This window comes from Ictidomys tridecemlineatus, chromosome 1 (genome assembly GCF_052094955.1).
Source record: "Ictidomys tridecemlineatus isolate mIctTri1 chromosome 1, mIctTri1.hap1, whole genome shotgun sequence".
Lineage (NCBI taxonomy): Eukaryota > Metazoa > Chordata > Mammalia > Rodentia > Sciuridae > Ictidomys > Ictidomys tridecemlineatus.
In genome coordinates, this window is record NC_135477.1 from 20841360 (window position 1) to 20867012 (window position 25653).

The 25653-nt window shown below is 38.6% G+C and overlaps 1 protein-coding gene across 9 annotated transcripts in view; it reads left to right on the forward strand.

Moving 5' to 3' along the window:
• The first annotated feature begins 9642 nt into the window (after nucleotides 1-9642).
• The window catches only part of Sorcs1 (sortilin related VPS10 domain containing receptor 1), a 474759-nt gene continuing 458748 nt past the window's right edge, over nucleotides 9643-25653 (forward strand). For 7 of the 9 annotated variants that reach the window (XM_078052432.1, XM_078052421.1, XM_078052530.1 and 4 more), the window contains exon 1: nucleotides 9796-10500. In XM_078052432.1, coding sequence (XP_077908558.1) covers nucleotides 9943-10500 — 558 coding nt within the window. In that variant the 5' untranslated portion in view covers nucleotides 9796-9942. Of the gene's footprint in view, nucleotides 10501-25653 lie in introns of all 9 variants that reach the window. The other 2 variants (XM_078052770.1, XM_078052650.1) reach the window with 1 other exon arrangement.

A 25653-nucleotide genomic window follows, 5' to 3' on the forward strand; every position in this document is an offset into this window, starting at 1 on the left:
CAAATAGAAAACAAAACATTTTATGCCAGACTTAATCCTTAATGCATTAATAATATAATTATTATTCATTAATTATTATTAATCATTGTTCATTAACTATTAATTCATAGTTATAATGAATGTAAATTGTTTAAAAACAACAATTATAAGGAAAAATTTCTAAATGGGAACAAGCCATGATGTATATATAATCTTTATAAGAAACAAAATGGTATCGAAATGTTTTGAATAAAATATTTTTAAAAATACGCAATCATTAATGAAAATAAATCTAGAATTGGCTGCAATAATATCAGATAATATATCAGATGTAATGGACCAATTATTTAAAAAATACATTGTCAAAAAGAATAAAAAAGAAATGGAAAATTTAAATACATTGATATTATTAAAGAAATGTTTATGTAAGTAAAATTTTTCATAAAGTAAAATCCACACTTAGGATACTTCAATGATTACTTCCTCTGAAGAAGGAAAAAATAATATCAACATTATAGAAAATCTTTCACAATAGAGAAAGTTACAAAATTGTTTTATGAAGCCACATAACCTTGATTTCAGAATCTGGCAAAGATACTACACAAAAGAAAGTTAAAAATAAACTATCTCATAATTATACTTGCAAAGATCCTAACAAAATGTAAGAAGATCAAACTCACCAATGTAACAGAATCATAGTCCTCTTAAAAGTGGAATTTGTTTCAGGAATGCAACCTAATATTCAATGAGCAATATTAATAGAATAAAGAAAAAGGTGACCATCTCAAAGATACAGAAAAAGAATAAAATTAAATTCAGAAGTGCTTCATGTTTTTCTAAATGGTCAACAAATTAAGAATAAAAGAAAAATAGTTCATATTATGGTCATTTAAATAAAGATTCCCAGTGAGCAACATACTTCATAATGAAATAATGAGACTTTTTCCCTGATTATGTGAGCCCACTGCCACCATACCAGATTGTACATTGTCACTATTTTCATTCAAAATACATCAGATGTTTTTTCCTAGACAGCAATAATCAATAGTGTGTATGTGTGTGTGTGTGTGTGTGTGTGTGTATTCAAAAAAAGAAAGGGAAGTTTAATTTTCACAGGATATCATTATGTAAATATAAATTCTAAAAGAATTGAAAAGTTATTAGAATTAAAAAATACAAGTAAAGTGACTAGATACAAAAATAAATGGAAAAATTAATATTGTTTTCAGATATTAGCAAAAAAATTTGAAAATTAAGATAAAGAGATAATAATCACAATGCTTTGAAACACCTCAAATATGGAGGAGTTAATTTATTGAAATACATTCAGGGTTTGTACATTGGAAACTAGTAGATATGGCTAATAGAACTTAAAGATACAAATAAATGCAGAGGAATAATACATTCATAGATGGGAGGATGCAATATTTTTAAATGTTAATTTCGTTCTAATTGATATATAGATACAGTGAAATTCCATTTAACAAGTTCAGCATTTTCAGAATTTTCAGAAATTGACAAAATGATTATAAACAGTCTGGAAAAACTAAGTAGAGCACTTCACATCAGGTTTCAAGATTTATTGTAATTCTATGATAATTAAGAAGTGTTTGTTTACTCTTCTTTAAAGCTGAGTAATAGTCCATTGAGTGTATATACCACAGTTTCTTTATCCATTCATCTATTGAGGGACACCTAGGATGGTTCCAGAGTCTAGTTATTATGAATTGAGCTGCTAATCAGAGTAAAATTATGGCATTTGCCAGTAAAGGGTTGGAGTTGGAGAATATCATTCTAAGTGAAGTAAGCCAATCTCACAAAATGAAAGGCTGAATGTTTTCTCTAATATGTGGATAATAATTCACAATAAGGTGGGGGCACTATGGAAGAATAGCGTTACCTTAGATTAGGTAGAGGGAAGTGATGGGAGGGAACGGGAGGAGATGAGGGGATAGGAAAGATAGTAGAATGAAACTGACATTATTACTGCATGTATATATGTGAATGAATGACCAATAAGATTCTGCAACATGTACACTCAGAAAAATGAGAAATTACATATATGTATGATATAACAAAATACATAAATGTATTCTACTGTCATGTATAACTAAAACAAATTTAAAAATTAAAGAAAAAGAACTATTTGTTAAGCTGATCAGTTAATAAGTAGACAAAATTCAGAAACAGACACACATAGTCGTCTGATTTACAATAAACATGCCGTAGCCATACAGTGGGAAGAGGGTGGTTTGTAATTAAGAGTGTTGGGTTAGCTGGTATCTATCTGATTAAAGTTGTATCTTCAACTTCCTTCCATGTACAGAAAAAGCAATTCCAGATGGACTGCAGACATAAGTATAAGAATACATTTCTAAGAAAAAAGATACTTTCATGGACAAGGTATAGGAAAAGATTTCCTAAGCTGAAAGTAATAAGCATTAGCCATAAAGAAACCATCAGAAGTAATTGACAAATTGAATTATGTACATATGAAGAACTTTTTTCTTGGGCCTTTGACTGTATGTATTTAAGATATACTACATGATGCTTTCATATACATAGTTCAATGGTTACTAAAAGTTAAGTAAATTAACATATCCATTGTGTGTGTACGTGTGTGTGTATACATGTGCATGTGTGAAAAATAAAATCACTGAGCAAATATTTCATTTAAGATATTCACATTTTCATGGTTGTAGGTTTAATTTCAATGCAATTTTGAAACATTTTGTAAATACTAACAAGCACTATCCATGTTATTGGGCTGCATTCTCTCAACAAACTTCAGCTAATAGCAATAAGTTGGAACATTTTCAGTTAATGAGGGTTTTCCTTAAGTTGCTTTATTCTTTGATTCAACTTTTCCCTTAGGTATAAATTTAGCTTTATGTGACATCTGTGGTGGGCGGCTATGATTCATCCTAGTGCTGAATATCTGACCATATTAAGAAAGGCTATCAAAGATATGAGAACATTAGCCTTGTCATTCACTCATTCAACAAACACCTACAGAACGTTTTCTCTGTGCATGCATTGATTATGAACTGAGGCTAAGCCATAGATATCTGACATGACCCCCTAACCTATAGAAGTTAGAGTCTGAGGAGCTGTATGAGTGAGACAGATGGTTAGAATAATAGAAGTACAATATCAGAATAGACATCAAGAGCCCAGAGAATATAGAAAAGAGAACTCTTTACCTACTAAGCACTATACATTACAAAATGAGAACCTTTAAAATTCCATGAATAAATTCCCAGTGTTCCTTCATATCATGCCAGGATATAGGGGATGATATCACAGGTCATGGTAGATCAGGACCAAGAATTAACCTACAAAGAGGGGCTGGTAGGTTCTGGGAGACCATGAATTCAGGGTTAAATCCACATTCAGAAGATATCAAGGAAGTAAAAGTAGATTTAAATCTAAATAAATAAGGGGGCAAAAATCTAGAGAAAATGAGTTGACCTCACATAACAATATGACTCACATAGTCATTCCTGACGAAGGTAAATGAGCAGCTGAGCATTGCTGAGCACATTATGACAACAGTTTTCTTTGGCAAACTATCATGGATCTACACTCGTGAGTTTGGCTGAACTCATTCATGACTTCAGACTCTATAATATCCCCATGTGATAAATTACATGTTTACCACATGACATATTAAAAGGTTTTCTTTGATTTTTTTCTGTAGCTCATTTTTCAAGCTACAGATAATAGTTCAGCAACATACTCAAAGACTTATTTTATTGCCCAATCTACTGTTGACCTCCTAGAAGTTTGTATGATGCAGACTTGCTGTATTTCAGCTCACACAAAAGACTAGATGACAAGAAAAAGAATGCAGTAGTTTAACCCATCTTTTCAATTGATTTCCAAAAACAAAACTTCTGAGTTTCAAACCTGTTCTCTACTCTTGATATCTTCAAGAGTAGGGGAATCTTTACATACGGTTTTCTTATAGAAGAAAATGAATTGATTCTGAAAAACTTAAATGGATTTTATCTCCTAGTCTTCTATCTAGAGAAACATGTTGAGTATTAAATTTGAATTGGTGTTTGAAGTGTGAAGTGACTTTAACAATGATTAACAGTACTGACTGTTGACTCTGTGATATATGAAGCACCCTGACACAAGGAATTGGTTCAACTTCCATTTTACATATTAGACATCGGGCATTCTGAAAGTCAAATGATAATGTGCAACTAGTTAGTGACATCCAATTGGGATTTAGAGGTATAATTTTCATTTCAAAGTTTAGAATTATAAGCCCACACTGTAGTGATTCTAAGAACCAGAGGCAGAAAGACACAGTAAACTTCATGCCTTCAATCACCTTTCCCTTCTTTGGTATATCTCTGTGACATCACCAGAGACAGCATGCTGTTGGGGATATCTAGACTGGAGGACTGGAGAACATCTGCTTTTTAGCAAGATCAAACACAGAAAAGGTAAGCACCACAACATAGCTCATGTCTGCCTGACTGTGCTTTTGATTCTTTGATTTCTTTTTTTTTCTTTTTTTCCTTTGCAAGATACTCTCGTGCAAAGTCCCCCAAATCATCTTCTTCAATAGCCACTGGGCATTTTATAGAGCACTATCCTGCTGGATTATTATGACTCAGAAATTTTCTGTGTTTAGCAGTGGCAATAACTCTATTTGTCTTTGGATTAGAACTTTGCAAAGGAGGCAAAGATAACCTATGACTTCTTGTGAGATGGAAGCTTTGGGTTATCCTATTATTGGCCCCTAAAGAACTTTGGGAGTTGCTTCTTGTTTCTTCTATCTCTGCTCTTCCAGTCAGTTTTCCCAAAGAAACCAAAGAAAGTGTAGCCCCAACTTTGGGTATGTGAGTTTATTCGTTCCTATTTGTACTTTTAAGGAAGTTGGGTTAGAAAAAGTGTTAGAGTTGGTTTTGTGATGTACTACATCAAAGCCTTTTCCTGTTGGACTTACAGGCTGAGGAAGTCAGGAGAAAGTGATTATAAAAGTAATTTTCTACAGTTTTCAGATCATTTTAAGACAATAAAGAAGTTACATTAATGAATTCTTAGATTTGAGAGTAAAGGTTTATTTTTAAAAGCCTAATAATGTCATCTCTAAATAAACTGACTTAGTTATAGTGCATATTTTATTTGTTTTACATTAAGTAGGAATATTTAAGTGCTAAAATATATCTGCATATATGAGTTCACAAAATGACACTGATAATAGTTCATGCTTTTCTTTTCCTACTTAATTATAAAAACATCCTTTGAAACCTGAAATGTCTGTGTGAATAAAATGTAATAGCCAAGTATGAATAGTGTGGGATTTTAATACATACATATATATATGTATATATCTATATATACATACATATACATATTGCAGACAGAATAGGACTAAATGAAGGAAAAGGATAACAGAATTCTATTCTAAGTTTTGTTTCTAACTCTATGACCTTGGATAAATGTCTTTTTATTCTGTAAGATGCAGGCAAAAACTGCCCCCTACCTACCTTTTGGAGCTGCTGCAAGATTTATTAAACTAGGAGAAAAACAAAAACAGTTTAGAGGTCTAATGTGATAGAATTCTCATAAATACAAGGCAGTATTGTTATTTGCAAGGTGTACAAAGTTGAGTTGATTTTCATTACATTCATGAAAGTCAGGTAGATAATTTTAGCCTTATTTTTACAGATGAGAAGGCTTAAGTCTTTCTGCTAAAGCCACTTAATTTAGATATATGATAAAGGTACAAAGACTGAATTTAGACCTAGATCAGTATTTGTTGATATTTGAATGTATTTTAAGGGGCAGTTTTAAAAATCCCAAATTTCCTTGGCAGCTGATGAGAATAACCTGCCTATTATTCTCTCTGGTTATCTTTCTGTGATTCTTCATGAAAATGATCTAAAAAGCAAGACACCTTGTCTCAATGGTATCCAAGGAGAGCCAAGTATTTTGAAAGCTATTAAAAGACATTGTTCTAATGATGAGGCATATAATGTGATTTAGTGCAAGTGCAGCCAAGGTATCCATAAGAAATGGAGAAATGTAGGAAAAGAGAAAGAAGGAAATCCAGTAAAACAATTAACTTGTAGCTCCTGCAGTGAGATTATGAGAGTAGTGACTATTCCGCTCTTTAAAATGACTCCACCACAAACACCAGATAAAAGCAAATGGAAATAGAGTATACATGTTCTCCCTTCCCAAACAAACTTGCTCACTTGTTTCCAAAATTGCTTGCTTATCCTTACTAAAAATGATTAAAAGCACTAGAGCGTCTGTCACACAGTAAGTCTCCAATAAGTATTATCTGTCATTAGTTGGAGTTGAAGTAAAAAGAACACTGCATAAAGTTATGTGCCTCTCAGAAATAAGGATGCCTATGTAGAAGCCTTGACTTTGCACTAACTTCTAGTGTGATTCTCGATAACTGCACAACAACATCTGTAAAGTGGGGAAATGATAATACTGAGACAAACTTAAATAAAAAGCCCACTTGAGTTGGTACTTTAAAATCCTTAGCACAGTTTCTCATAGAGTACATATCTGATTTACAAAGTGTTAGCTATTAAGAGTTATTGCAGGTAGTCTTATTACACAAGTGCCAGCCAGCCATTATTTATTTATGAATGGACCAGATCATGAGGGAGACATTAGGAAAAGAGGTGATCTATAAGGAAGATGTGGTCATTATTCATATTAGTGTTTTTAGTGATTATTAGAAAAAAAAAGTCAAAATAAAATGGTAGAAGACTGTAACATATGCTAAGAATGATCCAGTAAGAGACTGATACAGAAAATGAGAAAGTCTTTTTTGGGTAGGGGGGCAAGTAAAGTCCCCATGGATGCATATTTGAAGTAAAAATCTTAAAGAGAAATCAATCGTGGGAAGTGAAGGTGGTGGTGGGAATTCCTGGCAGTTGGAACAACATGTGCAAAGTTACAAGTTTAAAAATTCTAGGCACATTGGAGGAAAGGTCAGCTCTGGATGAGTGGAGTATATGGATGAGGGAGAGAGAACTGCCAAATGGTATTTAGAAAAGGGTAGCTGATGGCCATGCTAAGGAGTGTGGATAGTATTCTGTTTTCAATATTAAATTGATTAAGGGTGTCAAGCAGTGATGAGAAATTATATATTTACAATTTTGAAAGACCACCTTTTCTTCACTATAGGGTAAAGTGTCTAAACTATTTTGATTATCCAGTAATTGATGATTGGGGAGGCTAAGTTTTAATTTTTTCATTAAAATTAAATATATCACCAAGTTGTATTCTTTTCTTCCTGCAAATAAATAGTTCAATTTGTGGTGCTTTGGAGATAACTACTGGAGAAATAGGATGATACAGAGCAATTGTGAAGTTGGAAAGGCAGTAAAGGGGTTGTTGGTCTAGCTAGTCTGGATGTGAAATGGTGAAAATAGGTTGTTGGATTGAAATCACATTGAAATAGACTTTTCACCATGACTAGCCTAATACTTACGGTCTTAGTTAGATGGAAATAGTTTAGGATATTACTGGCACTTGTCCTTTCTACTTATAAACACAAGTCAATGGGGAAAAAAATGACATACAAGCACCCACAATATTTCTTGAAGCCAATTTTATCTATATTTTTGTAACTTTTTTCTCAAACAGATAATTAAAATCAGACATTAAAAATGTCTACAAAGTCCCAGCAAATGGACTGTAAATGCTTTGAATTACAGGACTTATTCTAATGGCCATATTTGGAAAGATGATAGTTCTATGCTCTGGGAAGGAAAAATCCACCCTGCTTGTACCAATTTTCTTCAGAAGAATTTTCATTTACTTAATACTTAAAAAAAGTACAGATTTTGGTATGGGAAGAAAAAACTAAGGCCAGAAAATATGAATCCACTTATCTATTCTTTTCCATTTTTGCTTTTTCCAGTCCTGAATTTGGATGGGAATTTATTGGGTTCTGATTCTTTAATCTGCTTTTCCTTTCTTGGAGGGATTCCCACACACTTATCCAGACTAGAAAGGAGGTTACCAGGGCATAGAAAGAAGACATTAAGCAAATGATCCTGTAAAGCTCTGAAAACCTTCTTGAGGGGAGGAAAATGAGCACCCTGGGTTTTGACAAAGAGCACTTGCAATTTGGAGAGGAAAAAGGACTTCTGGCCCTGTTCTCCTCCAGCTCAAGGAGAACATTCTGCCAAACAATGTTTCTGGAGGATCCATACTTGTGCAGTGAAAGGTGTTTTGGGCAGAACAGCCCATGGAGGTCCTTTAATGACAAGAGTATATTCTTCTGTCCTGCTGTGTACCCTAACATAGTGGCAAAGAAGACTTCTTCTCTGTATTTGCATTTTTCTTGCGTAAGAACTTAAAGTGACTTAAATAATCTTTTTAAAACACCTCTCTGGATTAGCTTGATATCTTAGAAGTTTCTTTTGGGCAACATTAGAAAGGGTTTAATAAATCCAAGCATCAGTACCACTCTACATTACTTCCAAGTTGGTCTCACTGCAAACCCAGAACTCAAAATCTTCAGTGAGTTTACCATCTAAACTTTAAACAGTATCAGGGGAGCTGAGTTGGGTTGATATTATAATAATACAATTGCAGAATTTTAGGAGTAGAAGGGATTTTAAAGGTCATCTAATGCAACCAGTTTATTTTAAAGGGGGCAAACACAGAGATTGTGACTTCTCTGAGATTTCAGAGCAACCTAGTAAGAGTGTCCAGAATAGACTTGCTAATGGAGATCTCAAGTCTTGTGTTGGTGACACTGAGCTAGGCACCAAAGGACAGAGGGTAAATATAGCACCATGCCCCCTTTCCTGTATTTATTTCATATACGAATACATTATAGACTCACAATGCGTATTGATTGAATTGATGGTTTCCTATCATGTAGGGCACTGTGCCAAGCATTGAGGATAAAATGGCAAACAAACTGAACAGGTCTTTTTGTCCAAGTTGTTCACAATTGGTATTCCTGTCTTCAGTGAGTTTCCAGTCCCTTAGTGAAGCCAAAATGTTATTATGCCTACAAAACTCCAAGTGGAACCTTGGTTTAGGAAAGTGTTCTCAAATATGTTTGCAGGCAAAAAGATTGGGTTCAAATACAGTGATTTAGGAGATCAGGAAAGGAATCTAAGCGTAATAATCGATGGAAAATCCCCTAAATACACACACACACACACACACACACACACACACACACACACACACGTCCGCGAGATCATTTAATTACATCACTCTCTGCTGCTGCCTTTCCGGGATCTCCCCCAGGCTACTGGGACCCAGGCTCTGCTCAGAGTAAGGTTGAGATGCCAACCCTCAGAGAACAAGAAAGGCAAAGAGGAAGAGCCCACCCATCTACCTCCTAAACTGGAGAACATCAGAAAAAGAGGAAAAGGGAAACAGCAGCAGAGACTGGTAGAAACGGTAAACCAGGAAAAATAAATAAATAAATAAACCCTCCGCACAGCGACAGCCTGGGAGCCTTGGGCCGGCCGCCCCCACGGGAAGGGTGCGCGAGCTCTTCACGGGGACCCGAGACCGCAGACCGCGGGGGCGCAAAGCCGGAGGCGGCGGCGCCTGTGAGGCCGCGGGGAGGGTCGCGGCGGTGCATCCAGTGCCCGCAGCCCGGGTGCGCAGCGCAGCTAGGCGGCGGGACGCGGAGCCCGGAGCCCCGGCAGCGCCAGCCCTCCCTCCCGCGTCGCCCGCCAGCGCGCCAGCGCCCGCTCCGCCTGTGACTTCAGTGCAGCTCCACCCCCGCGTGGCGGCGGCTCCCTCGGTCCGAACCCGCGCTCGGCACAAGCCCAGCCCCGGCGAGCGGCCGCCACCTGCCCGGCGCCTCCTCCGCCCGCCCCACCGCGGCCCAACTTGGATGGAGTTGGGGTCTTGAGCACCTGCCCCCGCCGCCGCCAGCGGAGAGCCCCGCGCCGCTTCCTTCGGTCTGGGACCCCTTCTCCGCTCCTCTCCGCTCCCGCGATGGGAAAAGTTGGCGCCGGCGGCAGCTCCGCAGCCCGGCTGAGTGCGCTTCTCGCCGGAGCGGGGCTTTTAGTCCTCTGCGCCCCGGGCGCCTGCAGCAGCGGTTCTTGCTGCCCCCCACCGCACCCCAACTCGGCCGGACGCTGGACCACGACCCCAGGGGGCTTTTTCCACCAAGGACCGTCAGGCAGGGCTCCTGCCACGCCCCTGCCGCTTCTTGTGCGCCCCCTGTTTGCAGTGGCCCCCGGGGACCGAGCGCTATCCCTGGAGCGGGCCCGGGGCACCGGGGCGTCGGTGTCGATTGCCGCACGCTCCAGCCGAAGGAGACGAAGTGGAGCGGTTCAGGAGAAGGCAGAAAGGGTAGAGGGCTCCAGTAGGAGCCCCCGGGGAGTACTGAGGGATGGAGGGCAGCCAGAGCTTGGGACTCGGGAGCGGGACTTGGACAAAGCCACCCGCTTCCGAATGGAGGAGCTGAGACTGACCAGCACCACGTTTGCGCTGACAGGAGACTCCGCACACAACCAAGCCATGGTCCATTGGTCCGGCCACAATAGCAGCGTGAGTAGATGGGGACTGGGGGCAAAGGAGTGAAAGATGGAAAGGGTTAAAGTCCACTGTTTGATCTGATGGAGAATTGGGGGAGATGGGTCTTGTGAGATCCTGCAAACTGAAGTCTTCTCTGCCCTCCTCCCTCAGGAGTTAATATAACCTACTATGAGGCTAACCTCCACCTCCCTCTCCTACCCAAATCATCAGAGCCCTCTCCACATCCCAAAGGAAGATACCAACTGAGCAGCAAATCCCTATTTACTAGTGTTTTCTTTTTCTTTTTTTTTTTTTCTTTTCTCTTTTTGGTGGTATAGGTGTGTAGAATGAAGATCAGGCCGACAAGGGTTTGGTTAAAGTACTCAGTGTAGGCATGAAAGGGTTAAATTTCCAGACAAATGGACAGTGCCTCAAGTGACTGTGACTTTCCTTTTACTTGCTAGACTTATGGACGGGCTCAAGTCTGATCAAGAAGACTTATATGTGGGGGCTTTTATTTTATTTTTATGTGGCACTCCTAACCCCTTCTTCACAGGATGGGGGGAACTGCAGGGGAATATAAGGTGCCCTTTATTGGATTCTCTGTTTGGGGGACCGAGTGGATGCAAGTTTCAGGGCAGGAACTCTCCAGCATCTTCCAACAGCACTAGCAAGTGTGTTTTGAGAGCTGGTGCTTTCCAGCTCATGAAAGAGTGGTTGTTCTCTGGCATGATCAGTCTCAGGAAGATCAGATATATGCCAGTGACAACAGCTCCCTGTTCTCCCCCAGTGTCTGACCTCCTCTAGTGAGGAGCACAAATAAAGACTTGCCATTTCTGTGATGAAGGCAGGAAAACGATTGCTGGATTCCAGGAGGGGATTCCAGAGGACTCCAGGCTACAATGGCATGGTCATGTCAGGGAAGGTTTTAGATTTTTTGAAAACCCTGTGTGTTTGTATTCTGAGGGGGCTATTACAGTTTCAACTGAACCCAGAAACTTCAATGAGCTAAAATACCAAAGAACTAGCTTTGACCAAAACAATTTAAAAGTATGGAAAGTTCTTTGAGCTGCCATGAATAGACAAGAAGAATCTAAAAATCAAAGACTTATAAAATGAAAAAAAAAATCCAAGTTTCAGCTTCAATCAGGTGATTGAGGTTGTAGAGGTTGTAAGGTGCACAGTCTATGCAAACTGCAACCTTTGGAAATGTTTTCTGTGGGGGTATAAAAGCCAGAAATTTCCCCTGTCGACTGCCACTTTTGTCTCTTGTGCTCATTGTCCGGTTTTTTAATTAGAGTTGTTAGCATTTTAAAACATGACCCATCATCACAGATTTCTTGTACTAAGGCAAATCGGGATACATAGTATTTTGAATTGATGTCTCTGTCCTGAGAGTACCAGCAGAGTTTTCCCTACAATGCAGCCTTCGTGACAGAGGCTGTCATTTTTATATGGTTCTTAGGAATGGTTTAATCAAATAATTGAAGATGAAATTCTTTCCATTCAAACCTGAACACCCTTGCCCTCATCCTGTACCTTAACTATCATGTCTTTCGTATCATGGCCAAAAAAATTAATTCTGCAATTTAAACTTGAATTTTCTTAGACTGATGGAACAACTTTCACCCTCTTTAAGTGATGAATGCATAGCTCTGGCGTTAGGGGGAGATTTTAAACACATCAGATATGTTAGATCATGTTGTATTAAGAAGTAAAAAAAAAAAACTTTGGACTCAAAATATTTCTGGCTTTTAATGTAATTCGAGCTGTAAAAAATCACTTACCCACTAGACCTCTACTTTAGTTTCTGTCTTGAAAGATCTTGGAAAGAGTAAGAAAAGGAGAATATATCTTTGGCAAATTTTAACCTCCACTTAAGAAATGGCAGAAAGCACTGCCAGCCCTTAATAATTTTTTTTTTAATAAATGGTGCTTATAAGTCCAGTAAGGCTTATTAGGGTCAAGGCTTAAAATATGCAGGCAAGTCTGAGGTAATGTGGAAAACAATCAAGGTGGCGAGTGTTTAAGGTTTGAACAGTACAATCCTGTTAACTAATGAGATGAGATTTCTACCCTCTGAAGTCTTTTATTCTGGATGATATCACCCCTCTCCTCTCCTGTCTCTTCCCTGCTCATCACACACAATTATTATTTTTTATATTTAATGTATGCATGCAGATATTGGAGAAGAGAAACAGTTTTTATCCAGGATCTCCAAAATAAAGCTAGTATCACTTTTCTGGACCAAATTCATAGGAGACACAAAGATTAAAATGCTTTTAAAGGGAAAGAAGGCAGAAAGAAACTTTTCTGGCAACTTTTTGGAAAAAAAAAAAAAGAGCAGAGACTATAGAGTTCTAGTAGTGTGTATTTGTGGCTTGACCATTACAAGTCTGTTGTGCTCTGGGCATGGAACACCTCGTCTTTAAAGTGGGGGCAGTGGCTGTCAAATTAATTACCAAGAATACCCCTTACACTTATTTGGAATTCTCTCACATCCCCCCAGAATGAAAGTCCAATAACTTAAACCCAAGGGCAAAATTGGGGGCTCCCATCTTTTTGTAAATCCATTCAGGGACACAGGAAATCTATCCTCTAACACTGTCTCACCTTTAACTAAAAAAAAAAAAAAATGCTAAGAGGAGCCTCTGATTACAATAACACCTGTGTTCAAGGTACAAATGTATGGTAATTATAGGCTGCCTGTCAAACTGGTGAGGGATTCTGGATTGTTCACTCACCTACTTCCCTCTCTCTTCTGCCCCCTCAGCCATTGGACTTGTGTGGTTGTGTAAAGACATGACTGTTTTGCCTCATCCGTGGGTGGGATGTGATTCCTCTATACTGCAGTCTTCTTGCTTGATGGAAACCGTTGCTAGAGTTGGTGGAACACCTGGGGGGATCTTCTGGCATGAAAGGTGCTGGGTATGAATCATTTGTCATGAGCTTGGTGCGTAAGGAAGAACATATTGTTCCTACCCTACTCATCCCAGGCATGCTGTGCCCTGATCTAAATTTATATAGTAATCCTTAGAGTGTTAAAAAATATATTTGTCTATATGTGTGTGCATGACGGTGTATATGTTTATTCCTTATTTCCCTGGGATTTCAAAGTGCTACACTTAGGAATTTTTAAAAAATCCTTGGTAGGTAGTAAGTAGGTAATGAGCATTAATATCTCTTCTTCATATTTTTTATGCTGGAGTTAATTTGAATATTTCAATTCACCACTCCCCCTCTTTCTCACTGGCAATAGTGTTAAAAGATTTGTTAGCAGAAGCTTTTACTTGACTTACGTGTTGGCATTATGATATCTTTAATGCTGCATTTATCAAAGGCCATGGTGATTTGGCTGGTTTTCATGGATCTCTTTGCCTTTAATTGCCCCGGCACTTGACATTTACCATCCAACTTTAGTAAACAGAGTGCCAAGGAGGGGGCAGGTCGATGCCTGGCATTTATCATCTCAATTTTCATGAAAAAGTCATGAGTAGGTATTCTTGTTCCCATTATATGGAGGAGGAAGCTGAGGCTCTGGAAGGCTACATGAGTTGCTAAGAGGAATCAGCAATTCAGGGGAAGAGCGGGACTGGCACTCAGGTTTATTCAACTCTAAAACCCTATAGGATTACTTGTCCTGTGGACTTTAAGGCAGGACAGAAAAACTCAGACCTTTCAGAAAAGTCATCCTCTTTTGACTTGATTTCTGATGGTGGGGAGGATTGCTCTTGGCTGGAAGCTTTGTCTCCTTGTAGAAAAGCAAGGACTTCAGTATGTGCCTGCCGCGAGGCGCTCTACCTCAGGTAGTGATCTGGTTTTCTCTCTTCTGCCCACCTCTTCATCTTTCTAAGACATGCAGTCTGCCTCTGGTGATTTGATGAGGGTAACCTGTGATCACTCGGCTTTCAGATATTTTTTTCTGCAGGAATAAATAATGACAAATCTGATCTTATAGATGAGTTTGGAATCACACGCTTGATTTAACTTTGTATTTTGGTAGGCTGTTTGTTTTGACCCAACTTTTTGTTTTTTTAAGCAAAATGATAAAAAGATTTTAGCTTTCTTTAGCAAGACCACACAATTCCTTCCTTCTCTGATTCATATTTTATGCTTTTAATGAAATCTAATGTGAGGTTACACTGGAGGTAGTGGTATGGGAAACAAACAGATCTGGGTTCAAACCTTAACTCTCCTTGCCATTATCAAGACACTTACATTCTTTGAGCCTCAGTCTCCTCATCTGCAATGAAGTTTGTCTTCAGCAGGCTTTTCCTGAAGCTTTGACATTGGATATGGTAAAGAAGTGCCTTGTATATAGAAAGTGCTCAATAAATGGTACTTTTTTTAGGTAAAGAAAGTATTCTTCACTGGAAATTACAAACCTTGGGTTATAGTCCTGAATATATACAAAAATTGTGTATATATTTAAAGCATGTTAAAATTTTGTGTCAACATTTTTATCCTCTGTGAAGTGACGTAAAGAGACTAGAACACCACTAAATTCCCTTGCATGTTAAAATTAATTTAATACTTTGTTCAACCTGTAAAGTATTGGGTACCTGTGACATTTAAGTGATTGTACTGGGAGTGTTGAGGATGGAGAAATAATAAAATGGCCTACATTTTTGACCTGTGAGTGAGCAAACCTTTCGTTTCACGTGATTTTCCTTTTCTCACAGTTCGTGTACATATCTGTTTATGGAAAATTGAGAACTTTTGGATCTAAGAAGGTATTCATGTACATCTGGGCACACAGATTTTCAGCACAACACACTTTATAGGTTTTTGGCAGGACCTCTTCATGTTGAGGAACATGCTACCTCTGAATCAAAGGGGAGAAAAAGACTCAAGTGAATTGAAAAGTAAGCATCTCTTAGATATTCAGTGGGATTTTCTAGAGTAAATTGACATGAATATCAAGTCAGGGAACTGTCCACCTCCTTTAAAAGAGGAGCCTTAAGAACTCTTTTGTAAGTGAGGCTACACAAACAGGTGGAATAATACAATTTACTAATGAGAATAATAGTTGCACACATGTCAGGAGTGACTTCTGTGTGCTAGCATTCTGCTGAGAGCCTTACATGAATTTTATTTACTTTTAATTCCACAAATACTTACTGAATTCCTTATATCCATCAGTCACTAGCATGGGGCGATTTGGGAGCTGAGCACCACAATGAAATCATCCTGCCCTCAAAGGGCTTTTGGTCCTGAACGCAAAGGCTCCTTCTAAGAGACAGTGAGGGAATGTGTGCTCTCTGAGGAGTTCCGATGATGGCTGAGAATCTCCCGGCAGGGGTAGTCCTCAAGCTTTATTGCAGAGAGGGAACTTTGATGGAACCTTGAAATACAGAGAAAATTTTAAGAAACGGTTGGAGATCAGGAAAAGGAATTTTGAGTTGAATGGATGATATGAATAAAGTTCAAGAGCACCTACATTACTATCTATATCCAGGAGAGTACTACTTTAATTAAAAGTTATGTTATTTTAAAACTCTGCTTCATGTTTTTATTTTTAGAAATAGTTTTAAAATTAGTATTATTGATCAAAAAAAATAGGCACACCAATTTTGTAATAAGCTTGGGTATATTCCAAGGCCAATTAGAAAATAAAAACCTGTGAGCTCACTGAAAGACCTGACTGCCCTTATTTGCACATTTAGTCTCAGCTGGGCTCGTGATTGTTTCATTTTTACCTTGACATTTTCCACTTGCAGTTTTTACAAAGGAGTTTTCTTTTGTTTAATTTTTGATCAGAAACATCACAGGCCAGGTTACCTGGGGAATAAATTAATTTGGCTCCCTGCCAGCTTATGTGAAGTCACTAAATGTATGTAAAATATTTGTCCAGTCTTTGTGTATGTCTCAGTTTCTGTTCTGGAACTGGCTGGAGAGGATGGAGAATGCACCCTGTGGAAGGGAAACTGGCCACATGGTGTCTCTACAGGGCCAAAGGGGATGGCTGAGAAGGGCTGTGGTCAGGACCAGGTGTGGATGGGTTCCATGAAAGTATAAGGTTACTCTTGGGGAGCACCAACTCTGCTCGGATGAGATTGATGGACGCACCAAACAGCTGACAAGACACAAAGGTGGAATCTTACTGTGCAAGTTTATAATGAAAGAATAGAGCGCATTCTAAACTGTAGGTAGGGGAAGAAAGGAGAGGACAGGAATGCTTTGCAGCAAATTCTATGTGAAATTTTACATGTGTATAAAAGATATTGTGCCTGTTTCTATAGCACTCTTGAATATTGTTATGCCACTTGAGATCAGATATAGCCCTTTTTCCTCTTTGCAAAATGCTTTCGTTTTCAAAGATTGGAACATTACTTCCATTACTTCAAATTTTATTCTCATTACAATTCTATAAGATAGGTGAGTCAAATACTGTCCACATGTCCAAAATCAAGCTGTTCCTATTAAGCAGTTGAGTTAGCAGAAGGTCAGAACCATTTGGTTTGGTCCACCCCAGGCAGGTATAAGAACAACTGTATCCTGGCCTCCAGGTTGGGCAAAGCGTGTGCACCTGCATCTATAGGTTTGTCATTGTGTGAAGAAGTGTGGATTAGTTGCAAAGCATATTCTACACTGTAGGTAGGGGAAGGAGAGGACATGAATGCTAGTTCCAGGCTCAAGCTGTTCAGGATATTTGTACTAGGCTGCAGAGCAGGTGGCCTCACCAAAAGTCATGCTCTTGGTATTGTTTAATCCTTTGAAAAATGATCTTAAAAGACACAATGGGACTTTCTGGAAGTGAGATTTCTGGCAATCTCACCACCATATACATTCTATTGCTAATAGATTTCAGAGATGAGATTACTTATGGCTGGGTTTATTGCAATAGGGGATTGGGAGATAAAAGGAATATGGCCACCTCTTCCTGTCTTTAATTGTCTTAGCAGGTAAAATCTTGTTAAAAATAGGATGAAACATGGCCTCAATCAGGGAACCTAGAGTGTTGCATTCTGGAGCAGCATTAGTCAAACTGGAGGAGTACCAGCTGATACTAATGGATTTTACTTGTTCAAACATACACTGAATCACCAGCTATTGCTTTTTTTCACTTTTATCTTTTGGGGTGAAGGAAGCAAAGGAGAATTTGCTGAATTCTAGGAACAGCTCCCTGTATCTAGTTAAGACACATGGATGCTCACAGAAGCCTGTCTTAATAGTAACATCAATAACCACAATTTAGTGAACCGGTTTCCTTGGAGTATGTTCTGAAACACCAAATTATTTCACTCAGTCCTCACAATGCCTTTACAAACTAGGTACTGTTATCCTCAGTCTGCAGCCATGGAAGTCCAGACTTAAAGAACATGCTCAAGGTTGCCTGGTGAAGAAGTGGCTGAGTTGGGATTTGATTTTGTCCCTTTCTGGCTCCAAAACTCTTTCTACCAGATCATCCTTCTTCTTTGTATAGGTTTATTTTTTTTGCTATCTTAGTCATAAGTCCTCAAGTCAGTGCAGAGGGGTGGTAAGGAAAGTTTTGGAGTGAGTGACACCATGTGGGCCTCTCTCTGTCACATCACCCCATTCTCAGGGTCGTGGAACAATGACATGTTACTTGGAAATTAGCTTCTCCATGATAAAGCTGGATCAAAGCCCTAACCTCTGCCCATCCCTATGAGTGGCTCGCCTGGGCTTGGTTACATGTGTCATCTTGTTATCTCTGGAGGATGTGTGGGATGTGCTATTCGGTTTCTCCCTGCTGGCTAATGACCCTAGAGTGACAGTGTGGACAAGTTGTACGCTTTTTAAAGAAAGTGCTAATAAGAATCATGTTATCAGACAACCAGCTAATCATGTTGTGCCCTGGAGCCAATGGATTGATGCCTCTAGTCATCTTCCCCTAATCAGAGTGCAGGGGCGATTGAGACACACAATCATGGACAATCTATCCTTCTGCTCCAGGGCCTCTGCGGGGGGCTGTAGATTGGCATTAAGAGTAAAAGGTTCTCCCCTCATCGCCGCAATTCCCACTATGCAATCTTGATCAACATCATGAAAGGGAAAAAGGTTATTTTAGACACATTCAACCACATAATTTAAAAAACTCATATATCGCCCCACTTATCCAGACTTTTATTTTAATGAAAAGATACAGAGATTTTAACTGCACAGACATGGGCTCTCTCATAAGTAACGGTAGGCATTTCCCAGGGGACTGTCTTGATGACACTTGCTTTTGAATCCCCTGATGGGAAACAGGGCCCCAAGAATCTTTATATGTTTTGCCAACTCCCTAGGAAATTCTTCAGGCTCACTCAAATTTAAGAATCATTTCGTTAAGATATGCACATGAGTTCAAGAGTTTATGAACCTCTTCCATTATCTGTACAATTTCAATTTGTGTTGGTGTGCTTTATTTTCTCCCATGTAAAGCTGAAGTCTGGAGCTTCTATCAGCTCTTTAGTGGAAACTCTGACTCCCAGTGGTGAAGATCTGGTGCAGCTTTCTGTCGATCACACGGACTCCAGGCAATATTTCTGTCTTTCAGTGTATCCTAAGAAATTGTCTTTCCTTGGTGTCCCACCACCAGGGTGCACAGAGAGTACCCAATTTGGTGGCAAGAAGTGCTTCATTTAAAATATACCATAATGCTGAGTGACTTGTGTAAAATCCTGGGTCTCTTCCTATGAGATAGTGAACTTGGGCAATTAACTTTGTATTTTTGTGCCTTAGTCTCCTTCTCTATAAAATGATTATATCAATGTGCACTTTTCTATGGCCACTTGATGATTAAAAGAAATACTATATATAAAAATGCTTAAGGTAGCATCTGGCACATAGTAAACAGTCCGAGTTATCTGCTTATTATTATCATCATGATTTTGTTACTAGTAATCCTATTATTCATTGTGCTAAACTGTGGTCTACTAAAGATGTTTATGATACATTGCTCATAATATTGCTTCTGTTTCTGCATTTATCCTCTTTCACTCCAGTTCTGTTATCTTATAATGAGGGCTGGGACTCTCTCCTAATGTTTTTGGCATCCCTCTCAACATCTCTAGCTCTTTACACACAATACTCGCTTACTAAATATTTGCTGTTTTATTTAGTATTAGTTTGGGAGAAACTGGATTTTCATATTGTTCAAATAACCAGGACCTTGTGCAAGTGTGTGGTGGATTAGTGAGGCCATTAAAAACTGATTACATAAATATATATTTTGAATTGGAAAGCCATCACAAAATGCCAGAAAGGAAAGTTAAAAGAGAGAGAGAGAAAGAGAGAGAGAGAGAGAGAGAGAGAGATTACAAATAGTACAAGCTAAGGCCCATGATTCAGAGATTGTTTTGTCTGTGTTGTTTTCTCATCTACTCCAAGTCCTTAAAAATATACCTAAGCATAGTTTGGACTCAATTTTTTTTCAGTTATTATATAGTATAGAATAATTATTTTTTATAAAAAAATAAAGGAAGTATATGACTCAAAATGTTTGCTTATGATTATGATGAATCTTAGGATTGTATGTGCTTTTTAATTTTTGGTTGTTTTTTTTCTTTCTTATTTGTTCTACTTAGTTGTACATGACAGTAGCATGCATTTCAATTCATCCTATACAAATGGAGTACAATATTTCAATTCTCTGGTTGTACATGATGTAGAGACACACCATTCATGCAATCATACATGTACCTCAGGTAATGATGTCCATCTCACTCAACCAATTTTCCTCTCCCCATAATCCCTCTCCATCCTCCCCTTTGCCCAATCCCAAGTTCCTCCATTCTTCCCATGCCCCCTTCCATCATAGATCAGCATGCACCAATCAGAGAAAGCATTCAGCCTTTAGTTTTTGGGGATTGGCTTACTTTGCTTAGCATAATATTCTTCAACTCCATCCATTTACCTGCAAAATCATAATTTAATTCTCTTTTAATGCTGAGTAATATTTCATTGTGTATATACACCACAGTTTATTTATCCATTCATCTAGTGATGGACATCTAGGTTGGTTCCATAGTTTAGCTATGGTGAATCAGCTGATATAAACATTGTTGTGGCTATGTCACTATAGTATGCTGATTTTAAATCCTTTGGGCATAGACTGAGGAGTTCGGGATAACTGAGACAAATGGTGGTTCTATTCCAAGTTTTCTGAGGAAGCTCCACACTGCTTTCCAGAATGGTTGCACCAATTTCTAGTCCCACCAGCAATGTATGAGTGTACCTTTTCCCCCACATCCTTGCCAATGTTTATTGTTGCTTGTATTCTTGATAACTACCATTCTGACTGGGATTCCATGAAATCTCAAAGTAGTTTTGATTTGCATTTCTCTAATTACTAAAGATGTTGAACACTTTTTCATATATTTGTTGTTCACTTGTATATCTTCTGAGAAGTATCTGTTCAGTTCCTTAGCCCGTTTATTGTTTGTCTGTTTGTTTGTTTTTTGGTATTAAGTTTTTTGAGTTCTTTCTGTATACTGCAAATTAGTGCTCTCTCTGATGTACATGTGGTAAAAATTTGCTCCCATACTGTAGGGTTTCTCTTCACCTCAATGATTGTCTCTTGCTGAGAAGGAGCTTTTTAGTTTGAATCCATCCCATTTATTGATCCCTGATTTTGTTTCTTGTGCTTTCGGACTCTTGTTAAGGAAGTCAGGGCCTGATCCAACACGATGAAGATTTGGGCCTACTTTTTCTTCTATTAGCTGCAGGGTCTCTGATCTAATCCCTAGAACCTTAATCCACTTTATTTGTTGTTTTTCAGCAAACAGTATTGCTGTAGTTATTTTTTAAAGTGAAAAAAAGAAATGAAAAAGAGCAAACAATTTTGTGAACTTGGCCTCGTGAGAACCAAACATTCCGGGCAACTAAACCAGACAAAGAGCTCACATTCACGTCACCCATTCTGCTGCTCATCACTTTTGTTGGGAGAGAGTCCTGTGCACAGGGCTTTAGCTGAAGCAAATCACAGTGATTCTCCCTTGGGTACACAGCAGCGCATATAACCAAGCCTTTTGTTGATTGTTGCCTGGGGAAAGAATTCTGGAGTTAATTTCATGAACCTGACTACACATTCCAGAAATTCTAGTGACCCCCACTTCCCTAATAAAATCTCCTATCTTTCCATTTAGATCTCAACCTCTGTCTTGATCTTGGTTTCCATCTTTATGTCAGGTGTGTACATATAAAACATACACGATAATGATATGCAGCCCTGTGTATTCCTAGCAACACAGGCACCAATGTGCAACATTGAAACCTCTACTCTAAAAAGTGAAATATTGGATAGTCTCAGAAAGCCGTGGTGTGGATGTTGACTGACTGTGAGAGCAGGGTGGAAGGAGCTCTCCAACAAGGAGAGATAAAAAGACAGAAAGGGAAAGAGAGGGAGGGGGGCAATGGAAACATTGATAGAGAGAATGTAAGGAGAGAAAGAAATAGAGAAGGAGAAGAAGGGAGATGGAAAGGGAGAAGAGAGAGAGAATGATAAAGAAAGGTAAAGGGAGAGAGAGATCAAGACAGATAGTAGAGGCAGATTGAGAAAGAGAAGGAAAAAGGAAAAAATTAGAAATGGATACTGAGAGACCACAGACAGGGAAAGGTATGTTGAAATATAAAGACAGAGTTGCAATGGGGGCATTTAGAATCATGGAGAAAATCACAAAAAAGAGAGTAAGAGATGAGAATAAGAGAGGGAAAATGTCATTGAGTGGAGAGAATTTGTAACACAATCAAGTCATAAAAAGTACCTAGTAATAGCTGGGCAAGGGGATCACATGCCCAGTGAGACCCCTACTGCCACACACACACACAAGCATGCAGAATATATCTGAGTCCTAAGCAGATTGTACCTTTCCTAGTGTGCACAGTTTCTCTGCCCTTATGCCTTGAGGGATTTTGCATCCAGCTATGTCAAGTGGCTAACATGGACATCCGTTGCATGGGCAGTGGCCTCAAGAGTCACAGAAGTTAGCAGGCTGTGGAGAGGAAGCAGTGTGTGTTAAGAATCTCTCAAGAGTGTTTTCTTTTGGAAAGTGGGACTGGTCATCTGGATGATGAAAAGATAACTTTTCATCTTTCATTTTATACTAGACTATGCTGTTTTAAATTTTTTAACATGGGTATGCATTTTTTAATAATAAAAATACTAAAACATGCTTTCAGTGACTGTTGTGTCAGAGCTGTGCTAAGTGCTGGCAATGCAAAGTTGCATAAGGCTTGATCCTTATCCTTGAGGGTGCATATTCTGGTGCACCGAGACAGATACATAAACATATTAATTGCAATTTAGTGTGATAAGTGCATAATAACTATAATATGTTTTTGTGCTATATTCTGTGGGAGCAAAGAGGGGTGGGGGACAACTAATTTTGCCTGAAAGCAGGAGCAGAGTTTTAAAGGGAAGTGATACTTAAGCTAGGGTTTTATACAAGATTAGGAATTTTGTAGACAAAATTGGATTGGAAGGAAAGCCTATGAAACCTGCTTCTAACTACCCATCTTTTTGGTCTTGGGTTCATTTGAAGTTATTAGCACTGTCCACAAGCTGTCATTATGATGACCCTTTATTTCTTTATCTCAGTGTCCCTTTGGAACTGAGGCCAACCCAATTTTAAAATATCAAATTGGACTCCTCATTTTAGAAAGTTCTGTAAAGATGTTAGCCTTAAACTAGACAAAGGAATCTTTTTCAGAGTGATAAATCTTCCCCCAAATCTTACACACATGCGCACACTCCTGCATGCATACACATTTGCACATGCACACACATGCACACACACACATTATAAAATGTTGTTGTTTCTTCTCATAACAATAACATTTGATTAACTAAATAAACAATGGTTAGATTCCTCCCCCCCGCAAGACATTCTGTATGTTTCTGCTTTGAAAGAGTTAAAGGTGGGTATCTTTGTCATCTTCTTGGATATGTTTCCTAAATCAGTATGGGGATTGATGTGCAGTAGAACAAATTCGTTCACAATTATAAATAATGGTCAACATTTATTATTGGAGTGTGATATTTTTAAGACAGTGAGACAAAGCAATAGAGTATTCCACAGCAATGTTATCCAGACTTTATTAGTTCCATCTTGCCCAGAGGACATAGCATATACAAATCAAATACATAGAAAATTCCCAGGAAAAAAACTTAGCTTTTCATTGGTCCACCCCTTTTATCTTCCTTGTGTACCTTCTTACTATAAGAAAAATTAAAGACAGGAGGGAGCTGGTGAAGACAGATACAGCCAGAGACAGAGGGAGCTCCTGCTCTTAGGACTGGCTCACTCCCCTGAGAAGTTGAAGACATGCTGTTTTGGCCTTTGACTGCCACTCTTTCCTTGCACATGACACTGAGATGTTGTTACAAGGTCCACTCCTGGTTTTGGAGTATTGTGACTTAGGATTTTTTACCTAACATATTGTGCTACCATGATAAAGAATTGACTCAGGACTTCTGTCATTTTAAGACAAAAATGACTTGATAATAAACTTTTTTGGATGATGCTAAATATATCCTGAGATACATAAATGACTTATCCTCAAAGAGTAGGAATGGCCTCCTTTCTAGTCACATAAGCCCTGGTTCAATTTCCCATATGAGGTTCTCTTGCTATCATTTGGTTTAGATTAAAATCTTTGTTTTTGTGCTATATTCTGTGGGATATATTCTGTGGGAAAGGAGAAGAAGAAGATTCTATTTGCTTTAAAAGCTCACCAACTTTATAAGCACCCTAGTACCTCTTAACGTATATGTGGGTCTTGAAAATATCTGCAAAAGTAATTCTTTAAAATATACATTTTAATTGTAGTTGGACACAATACCTTTATTTTTTAAATTTATTTTTATATAGTGCTGAGGATTGAACCCAGTGCCTCACGAGTGCTAGGTGAGCACTCTACCACAGAGCCACACCGCCAGCCCTCTGTTAAAAGTATTTTTAAGAGAATTTTCTTTTCTGTTGCAGGTAAGATTTGAGGTGGTTTAGGGTGGTGTTTTGCAAATTGACAGCCCATAGGCCAAATCTGCATCCCACCACCTTTTTGGGGGGGGCGGGGAGAGGGTTGCTGGGAATTGAACTCTGGGGCACTCAACCACTGAGCCACATCCTCAGCCTTTCTTTTGTATTTTATTTAGAGACAGAGTTGCTTAGCACCTTGCTGTTATTGAAGCTGGCTTTGAACTTTCCATCCTCCTGCCTCAGCCTCCTGAGCCCCTAGGATAACAGGCGTGTGCTATCACACGTGGCCTGCCACCTGTTTTAATATGGCTCACAAGCTAAGAATAGTTTCTACATTTTTAAAGTAACTTGAAAAAAAAAAACAGAAGAAGAATATTTTGCAACACATGAACATAATTTGATGTAGAGTACTTGAGGAACACAGAGATGCTCACTCATTTCCGTGTTACCTGTGGCTGCTTGGGTACAACAACAAAGTTGACTCTATAGCCCATCATCCTAAACTATCCATTCTCTCACCCATTGCAGGAAAAGTTGGGCAACCCCTGATTTAGAGGGTTGGGGAAAATATCAGCAGTGAGGTACATGAAGATCCCATAGTTGTTATTTGCAGGCCAATTTGAGAGTGGTCCTTTGATTTGGTTTCTTTGCTTAAAAAGCAGACATGCTCACAACTATTTAAGTCCTCATTTGGATATTACCTCCTTTCTGATAATTTCTCCATTACTCCCAAGAAGAAGAAATACCTGAATTTTATGAAAAGCAATTTAATCTTCTGTGTTGGGTCGGCCTTCCTATGTCACACTCCAAACCCTAAATAAAATCTGTTTTATGTGAATTCCTTGAGGACAGAGCTTCATTTCCTTCATTTTTATATACCTGGGTATGACACATAGGAGATGTTTAATAAGCATATATTTTTTTCAGAACACTAAAGCAGTACAGGATTATTTTATTGACTTCTCTGGGTATAGAAGATTAATACTCAGGATGGATATACCATAAAGATAGGCTGCCTGGTATATGTCCCGATTCTTAAAGTATAAACTATCTGGTTTGCCTCATCCAAATTGTTCTGGAAAAGTGGCCCAAAATTAGACAGACAGAAGGAGGGAGGGAGAGAGTGAGAAGCCTAGATTCAGACCAAATAATTCAAATTGCATTGGAGGGCACAGCTTTCGTGTAGCAGAGGGGTCACGATGTGATTTGATGAAGCCTGATGCTCCAGCTGGCTGGTAGGGGCCAGCGTTGCCTCAGGCCT